Here is a 9,412-nt window from a genome sequence, read left to right on the forward strand (position 1 = left end):
AAGTGGACTGTGGGTGCCCCGACATGCAGAGTGTGCCGTCTATGTGGAAGCTGTGCTCGCTAATCCGATAGCTGCGTCGTTTAATTAAGCCTAACGCTCCTGCCCTTGTGTCCCCCTTGCAGCGACCATGTCTGTGGAGAAGCTGCGGGCCCTGGTGATGCAGCTGTTTCCACGGAAGGGCAGCCGCTTCCAGCTCTCCCTCGCCAGCACTGAGGTGGGCAGGGGCTGCTCCAAAGGCTGTTCCAACAGGCTCCGTGTTTGTCTGTGCACTTAGGCCGGTTGTGCGGAGCATGAAATGTGGTGCAGGGGTGCAACAGCTGCTCCAAAACTATGAGATTCATTCAAATTGTGCCAGTCTGCGGCAAAAGGCTCAGCTAGCACAAAATTTCTGTTTCATGAACTTCGGCAGAAAATAATGGACGTGTTGGCAACCTGATGTTTGTTTGTCAGACAATCTAATCCAGTTGCGCAGACAGCCCTTTATAAGCAGTCACGGAGAAAAGAAAAAGGTTTCTTTCCTGCAGGTCTGCAGTCAGGTCTGCAGTCAATGGCCTATGCCGCCTATTCCTCTTCTAGCTATGCTGAAACTCGTTGCTCCAAAACATATGAAGGGGCGTCATTGCAGACAAGTGCTTGGCGGGCCACCGATGTATTTGATGAAAACATCCTCCATTTGGACGTCGCTGCTCTGTGGGGTGGAGGGTTGTTCATCAAACTGCATTTTTAGTAGCAGCAGAGCTCACGTGCATGCAGTGTGGTTTATATCTAGCTTTTTTGCGCACTGTTGGCTGAAATGGAAAGGTTGGTCGACTAATGATTTTGACTTCAGCGTCAGAGCAGTGACGTGGGAAAATGGCAAAGCCATGTTAGTAGGAACCAACGAGCGAGCGCACCAATAAGCCATATCTCTAACAACCCAATCTCGATGAGCATCTTCAGCTATCTGCTCAAAAGTGCGCGTGATATTGCGCTGTTGGCGTCGCTGTTAACATGCGTTTATTAGGCGACGACCGAAAATGTACCGTTTGCTGCTGCCTCCTTGTGCAAGACTGCTGAGTTCACCGTGGAGCCTTGCAGTTCCTGTCGCTTGCAGTACGAAAGCTGCCTGCCACATACGTTCACGCGGTCATGAGCGTAGCGGGTGCGAGTAATTTTCCCACGCAAACGCGCTGGTATGGTACGAAGAGCAAGCACCCTTGCTGTGACGGCTTGAGCTTAGTTGGCCACGCACTGCACAAAACTAGCAGGCGGTTGGAAACCGTGAGTTGACGCTCTCATATCATGGCGAACTCGAAAATGTAGAAGGCAAGCATTTATGTCATGCCAGTGATGTCTGCACTAGTTGTATCTGCTGCTAATTAGCTTTCAGTGGTATTGAAGGACAGTTTCGTCTTATTTGTATCTAGTGTAGCCAGATGCTGCTCAGGTCGGAGAGCTATTTATTATGTAATTAGGTTATAACTGGCCATTTATAAGGGCACTTTAGGGTGGAGATAAAAATATAGTTTGCAGTTTTTACGTCACTTTCTTTTGTTTTTGTTTTTTTCTTGATAGTGTAAATACTTCAACCACTTAGATGAACTTGCTTTGCAGGTTGGCAGGCACACCGCACCTTGCTGCTTTCTGCAGAATTCATTGGTCACTTTTGGAAGACATTGTTCACTGAAGCCAAAACATATCTGCCCTGAGTTTAGATTTTTGTGTATCTTTTGGGTTAAACTGCTCCCAATTTGGGATTTGGTGCTCCAAAATGAAGCTATATCCTCGTAACATGCTCCAGATTTTGATTTTTCTGCTCCGAAACAAAGATTTTCTTGCTCCAAAAATTGCTCCAAATCCTATTCTTCGGGCTGTTGCACCCCTGCTGGTGGCAGTTGTGCCACATCATCCCTCACCTGTGTCGCACGTGTGGTTTAGATTTTTTTAGCGTCCTCTTTCCTGTCTCTTTCTTTCTCTGCAATGCACTCCGTGTGTGTCACCCACTGGACGAGTGCACCTCAGTGAAATGTGTTTGCCCACGACTGTAAATAACGATGAAGAAGAAAACATTTTTGAGCGTCAGGTGACGAGGCTTCGAGCCACAGGATTTTCGCGCTTGATCCTGGCTACCGTGGCCAAGACTCTGCAAAGAAACCAAACACGCGCAAAAGCCGTTTCACAAATGCCTACAGCAGAGTGCTTGCAAAACCAAATGCAACCCAAGGTCACATCCTATCTGCGCCGAGTTGGGGTTGCCACTATAGATGCAGTGTGCTGGTTGTATTTTCAGTGTCTTGAAAGCATGCTTTGCTCACAAATACCGCCTGAAGCGACAGACAAGAAGAGCGTCAAGCCCTTTGTTAGGTGCGCAATGAAGTTTACGTGTCAGCGACCGCTTAAAAGAGAATATATTCTTCCAACTAAGAACAAAACAGGGTCACGTTTACTGTTTCACTGGGGAGGTTGTAATTGGTCATCCTAGTTGGAAAAAACAGGAATGGAAAGAAAGAGGGAATGTGAGGTCACATGAAACTACTGAAGTGCCTCGTATGAGACGAAAGGGAACAGTGTGTGGGAGCGAACCCTCGTGTCAGTCTCTGCAAAAGAATGTGCCTTGTTCGATAATTTTTTCTATTGTGTTCCCTTGCCAGATGCCCGTAATGTCTTGTGCTTATGCTTCTGGTGTACGTATTTTCGAAATTAATCTATTGCAAGTAGTGCCTCTCCCATCTGATTACCGTCTGTCTCACTACTGCGCAAAACCTTAATTTAAGAGTGAACTTACGTAACGCTACTGGGTTGTGCGGCGACATCATTAGTGCGTGGATGAATGCTGCGAGAGTAAGTGCAGAGTAGTGGTGTTGGAGGGAAGGGTCGAGAGTGGGCCGTACAGGTGCTTGCAAGTATTAAAACTATGCTTCTTTAGGCATGAGTGAGATTGCTTTCATGCCATTCTCACCAGTGCTGAAAGAATGAAATCTTGTCAGAGCATCCGTGCTGCCTGTTTCTCGGATTCGCATTTAAAAAAATAATGAAGGCAGGGGGATGAGGAGCATTGGACTGCATTAATGTTATGTGACTCGGCGTTGGTTTTTGTTGCAGATTCCGTCTTCTCAGGCAAAATGTATTTGTATTGTTGAGTGTACTCTGTGATGGTTTGCCTACCTTTGCCCTCAGCACAACTGCAATTGCTATGGGGCACCTTTGAAAGGCAAAGCTTAAACGGGCCATGCAGACAATATAAAAGTTTGTTTTATTCGAAAGATCTGGTGTTCTGTAGTGCTTCCAGCGCTTGTCCGGCAGCAAATGATGCTGCATTCACTGAGGAATTTGTCAGTTCAGGGTAGCAGTTGAAAATTTTGATTCTTCCACCAAATCGTGTTTTCGTGACGTCTGCCATGAAGTCACAAGGGCCGGTATTCAAACGAACTTCTAGGCCGTCATTAGACTCTGCAACCTTGCTTACCGACACTCCTCCCAGATGGTGCTACCATACTGAACCGCGCACCGTTGTCCACCGTTGCATTGTTTCCGACTGTATTTGCACCTGGCTTGCATTTGTTAGAGTAGAAAGTAATCTTTTCATGAAACACGGGGTATGCTTGAGAAACAGGGTCATGAAACAGGGTAGCTGAAACAAGCATAGTGCACCCAGTACCAACAGCAGGGCACATCGGTACTTGTATGTTTGCACATATTTTCGTAACTTTCATCATTTATTCCACCATTCTTACTGCTACAAAATGAAATACATTACACTTAAGCGGAAATGGTTCGTTCAGCAAGCTTATAAGCCCTGCCTAACTTGTGTTTGCTTTTGCCGGCTTCAGCCAATCGCACCACTCTGCACATGATGTCGTATGTTCTAGTGCAGCAATTGAGCTAGTGAGTCGCATGGCCATTCCCCTTTTTTCCCAAGTATATAGCTTATTTGAGCGAAGTGTGCGTTAAAAGTGGTGTCGGCATGACTCTAACGGGGCAATCTTTCGAATGAGCCAAACTTGTGTTTTGTCTTCATGGCTCCGTTAGGCAATTTTGATCTGGTCATCTACAACCAACAGTGTAGAGAAGAGATGTGCATTGCAAATGACTTTGCCACTCCACGGTTTTAAATTTCCGTATTTTTGTGTTTCCCTCCCCCTTCTGTCCATAGGAAGGGAAGGAGTCTGTGCTGAACAGCGACTTCAAACCCCTCAACTTCTACGACATCGTCGAGGGCAGTCGCATTTACGTTCGCTGGTAGGAAATAGCGAACAGGCTGGAAATCAAGCCGAAGCCCTGCGGAACGCCCCTGGAGCCGTCGCCGTGTCGTCGGCGCTGCCTCCAATGCCTTGACTCTTGGTGGCGTCCGGTGATGCACTGTTGGCGCCCTGTGCGGCAGAGTGGCCTCTGCTGCCTCTCATGTATCTGATCGGCCTAGATCCTCAGTACATTGCCAGCTGCGCTTAATGAAGCGCGGTTGGCAGCGCCGCCTGGCTGCGTTGTTGTAGCCGCTCAACCCCTGCGCAGGTTTACACGTGCTAGTGATTTTGGAATTGAAAACAAAACAATAGCGAGACCTGCATTGTACTTTTCCTTCCCCCTTTCCCACTCTCCCTCCCCGTCCTGTATTATGGGGGCTGCCAGCTGTGCTTGCGCAAATTGCGAGACGACCTTTTTTGAAAGGGTAACCAAACAGTGTAATCGCTAACATCGTCAGCTTGCTACTAACCAACCCTTGTCAAGCTAAGTTAAGGTTTACGCTGGTTTATGTTCAAAGACCGCAGTGTCTGTTATAAATCTGAAGAGAAATGTTCAGGGGCAGGTGGAGCCTTGCAGTGATGAGAAATCGTCAGTAAAACGTGAGCATTGGTGCGGCCAATGCTTTGTCTTTAGACAAGTCCCCTTGTTGAAACAACAGCTCCCGTGAGATTTCCTCTTTTGACAATTTCTGATAATTTTTCGTCAAAGTTACGTGGATAAGCACTTTTAGCGTGCTGCAAAATGCAGACTTTCATATGCTAAAGATGAGCCCAGCAACAAACAAACACTCACTCGGTACTTATGTACATTACAATCAGAGAAAGCTGAATGAGTTGAAACGGACTCATGGTTAAATTGTAACTGTCTTGTCCTTGTCTGATGCGCAGTTAGAATTAATCATGAGTCCTTATCTATCCTGATTCGCTGTTTTGCTTATTAAACCTCGAGAAAATCAAGCATTTTTTGAGTGTCTGTAAAGATTCCAGCACTCTTCAAGGCCTTGAAAACAAGCTTTTTAAACTCGAGGGCTTTCAAGGTTTTCAAGCATGAAACCTGTAAATTACTAATGTTGAATTCCAATGGCAGATCCGGAGCGGTCACCGTGCTCCACTGCAAAGCACGCCGACTCCGGGAAGAGCAGGTACTCTGAAGCTGCCTTTGGAGCGCAGCCGCTCGAGCTGGAGCAAAGTGCCGAACCGTGCTGGGAACAGGAAATCCCCAGCATGCTTCGTGTCGCGCCTTCCCGAAATTGTCTGGTTCCCACAGGCACATTCATCTCGCACTGCGCGGCTGGAGGATGTGGAGGAGGCGAGCACTGGCCGGAAATCGGCCGACTCCGCCGATTTTGGCGGAGCAACTTTTCTTGCTCCACGGAGCGATCTCGGCTGCGACGGCACTCCCGATCTGCCATTGGAATGCGTCTGCTCCAGACGGAGCAGAAAAGTTGCTCCGAAAGTGCTCCGGATGTGCCACTGGAATTCAGCATAATGTGATGTGTTACTATCGATTATGTAGTAAAGAGTGTCTCGTGCCACTGCCCCAAAGCAGGGGGTGTGCACACATTGACCAGCATTTGTGACGTCCGGCATGCAACCGCAAGCGCAAGCAAAATCAAAAATATTGTGTGGCGTGCTGCAAAAAAAAAAAAAAAAAAGATTTGCCGATGCACCAGGCACCATATGGTTGCCAAGCCATGTAGAATATCTCAACCATAAAAGCGCGCACACCCCGTGCAAGGCAGGTGACTGACTGGTTGTGCATTTTACGTGTGGCGACCATATTGGTTGCCTCTTATATTGTGGACTATGTTACTGTTGTCGGCATTCTACGGTCTCCATCCTGTATTTACCAACATTCAGCGTCTCATTTTGTGGCAGGCAGTTTACTTAGACGTCAAAGTTCACAGCGGCTATGCATTAAGTTGATAGTTGGGCGTCGGCACTTTTGAAAGTACACAGGGTGTGCCCGCTATGTGACGCAATCATCATTAACCACTGGTGATGATTGATTGATTGTATAGGGTTTGACGCGCCGACGCAACGCAGGCGATGAGGCGCGCCGTAGTGGAGGGCTCCGGGTTAATTTTGACCACCTGGTGTGCCGAAATCCCGCACACATGGGCGTTTTTGCTTTTCGCCTTTATCAGAAAAGCAGCCGCCGCGGCTGGGAAACAAACCCACGTCCTTGGGCTCAGCAGCTCAGAGCCTTAGCCACTGCAGCGGGTAACCAGTGGTGGTAATGGTGCCTGCTTGGTGCCTTGCTGCTTGCTAGCATTGCTGTGTTCGCTATCTCTCGTCATTGCTGAAATTGCGGTCCTTTGTGGCGTGGTGTAGTGTTTATTCTGGTAGTGTGTTTGTCACGATTGTTTGTCTTGCATCCCTGCAGAGACGTGGTTGTCTTGGGAGCATGTTTGAGTTTTGATTGACCCTGCATTGTTTAGTTGTTCCTTAATTGAAAAATGTTGCTTTCCGGGACCACGAAAACGGTTGCAGTTGAATTCAAGCTTGCGAATTATCGAGGGCTACATCACTATCTTATCGTGCTTCACTAATCTGCACTGCTTAATCTGCTATTCCGAAACATGGCAAAAAAATACCGATTTAGCCTCTGCTCATTAGATGCAAGCTCCCTCTGTGAGATATAGGTTTTAGCAGGGTTTTTACTAATTTCTCATGTTCCACTCACTTGTTAACAACTGATAAAGAACTGCTAGTGTCGTAATGCAGTTTTAAAAGCGAAAATGAACGGAAAACGGAAATGGGGAGCCCCGACAGATTCCTTTGCTGCCTTCTACCAGAGTCCTTCAATGCTTTTCTGGTCACGAAACTCCGGCCGAAGTTTCATTCAGGGACAAAAGCTGCCGCTAGGATCGCCCCTGTTAATGTGAAGGCTTCGCCAGCTGGCGACGACGCTTGCGGGCCGGCTGTTTCTCCGTCGGCAACGCGCCTACTTTCATCTGCTCTTCATTTCCACCCGTAGAAACGCGAGCGAAGTGTGCATGTTTTTGAGTCAGTTGTTGTCGCGTAGCTCAGCTGTGAAATTGAGGCAAGACCACGGGTGTTACTGAGGCGTATATGTTGCAGTGTTCGTTCGTTGCGGCAGGCACCGCTACGTTCTCGCTTTGAGAAAGCGGACATCTGACGTTTTCAAATTTTGACTAGCCTTTGCAGCCGCCTGCATGATTTGAGTTAACTAGCGCCAGAATTAAATTGTATTCAGCCCTGGGCGACATGCTGCGCTGAGGGAATAGGTGTGCAAACATACAAAACGTTGGGTTAGCGCTGTGTTTGCGCTATTTTATAGCGCGCTAATAATGTAAAAAAAATATTCGAGATTCGGAAAGTTAGCGTGGACAAGAGGAACAAAAAAACGCTCACAAAATGGAAGCAGCATAATGGGCGTGCGGAGGGGCCAGGGTAGGAGTAAATGCTACAGCCTTGAGCGACCGCGGCTGTCCTCATAGGCATAGGGTGTCGACAGATAAAAACTCGCCCGCTCAGTGCCTGTCACACCCCTCCCACCCAAACGGCAAGTTAAAAAACATTGAATGATTGATTAATTGATTGATTATGAGGTTTAACGTGCCGACGCTACACCGGCAATGGGGCACGCGCCGTACTGTAGCGCTCCGGATTAATTTTAACCACTCAGGTATCGTAGACTTGCGCCGAAATCTCGAACACACAAGCGTTTTCTCTTTTCGCCTCCATCAGAAAAGCGGCTGGGAACCCGCGTCCTTGGGCTTATCAATAAGCACAACGCCTTAGCCCCTGGGCAAGCACGGCGGTCAAGTTAAAAAAATATATACGCAGGCAAAGATAGCCATGCTTCGCTTTCCAAATTCAAAATGTCTGATTGGATAACCAAAATCACAGTAGCTGCAGTCCCATCGTTGTTCAGCGCCTAAACGCGACGACATTTTGCAGACGGATTTTCTCGTTGTGAGCGCGACCGTGGCTTGGGCTTCGTAAAATACGCCGGCAGGTTTTCAAATATCTGGGGCATGGTATCGACGCAGAGCTTGAGCTTCTCGCGCTGCAGAAGCACAGATTGCACACTTATTTTGAACTCATCGGCTCGAATAATGTCCGTAGGATCGAAATGTTTCTTGCGCACACGAACGGCCTTCGACTCGAAGCTGAAAGCGTCCGTCTCCTGACGTGGAATGGCTCGCTTCCACCTGTCACGTTGTTGGCGGTCACTTGGGAGGCAGAACAGCGAAGCCTTTTCCGTTGTACTCCGATAGCCAGAGCAGCAACCAGGTACACAGCACGTCAGAGGCATGGTAGTTCACATAGCTTGCCCTTCGTGATGAGTGTAGAAAGCTATATCACACAACAAACACCAGCAAGCTCGCGCTACAACGCACTGCAAATGCGGCCGCCGCCGTCCAAGCCGCCTTCACCGGACTCGTTGCGCCACCGCGCGGGAGCTTCGGTCCCCATATGAAGCTCTCCCATAGCATTACGGAGAAGTTTCGTGACCAGAAAAGCATTGAAGGACTCTGCTTCTACTAAACTCGGTGCCAAGTGGTTTTGTTGTGCTGTGTTTAGCCTAGACAGCGCAAGTAGAAATAGCCAAACTGAACACGCGACTTCCCGGGCCTTTGGTGTTCTTTGATTCTTTTTTATTATTATTTTTATTTTTTTTGGCAAATGTTGCTGCCAACTGTCCAAGAGCCCAAAACTGCCTGAAAAGCTTGTGTTTTGAGCGTGTGACGTTCGCATTAGACGAATGTGCACGCGCAGGTTGTGGCCTGTTCTCACTTTTACTCGGCTCTCGGGCATGTCAGCCGTGTAATGTGTCTCTTTGTGTGTGTATTTGTGCCGCTTGTGAAGCAGAGAACAAGGACTGCTTTGTGAAGTCTGCCGTGCTGCTGTTCATCTTTCTTCAGCGCAGTGAAGCATCATTGGTTTGTAGAAGCAACTCTAAGGCCATGAAGATCCTTTTTTTTTTTAAGCTCTAGTTCAGCCTATTAACGAAGACGCGCAAGCCATTGCGTCCCTGCCTGTCCATTCCAGACATCCCATTCACAAAAATAATCACTGTGTACCTCCTGGCTTGCAATATGCACCCGAAGCATGATTCATGTCACAGAAAGGCTCAAGCCTGCGCCATTCTTTAGATGCATGGCGATAAACCCTGTACCGCCTACACAGATGTGATCTTAGCCCCAAAGATGAGCCGCTGT

At 48.0% G+C, this 9,412-nt stretch overlaps 1 protein-coding gene across 3 annotated transcripts in view; it reads left to right on the forward strand.

The window, feature by feature from the left end:
• Positions 1-9,090, forward strand: part of LOC144166396 (tubulin-specific chaperone E-like) — a 43,573-nt gene extending 34,483 nt beyond the window's left edge. For all 3 annotated transcript variants that reach the window (XM_077695916.1, XM_077695917.1, XM_077695918.1), the window contains exons 13-14: positions 123-214; positions 4,133-9,090. In XM_077695916.1, coding sequence (XP_077552042.1) covers positions 123-214; positions 4,133-4,222 — 182 coding nt within the window. In that variant the 3' untranslated portion in view covers positions 4,223-9,090. The remainder of the gene's footprint in view (positions 1-122; positions 215-4,132) is intronic.
• The last annotated feature ends 322 nt before the right edge of the window (positions 9,091-9,412 follow it).

Source organism: Haemaphysalis longicornis, unplaced genomic scaffold (genome assembly GCF_048455015.1).
Source record: "Haemaphysalis longicornis isolate Haplotype H1 unplaced genomic scaffold, Haemaphysalis longicornis Haplotype H1 scaffold_17, whole genome shotgun sequence".
NCBI classification, from domain to species: domain Eukaryota; kingdom Metazoa; phylum Arthropoda; class Arachnida; order Ixodida; family Ixodidae; genus Haemaphysalis; species Haemaphysalis longicornis.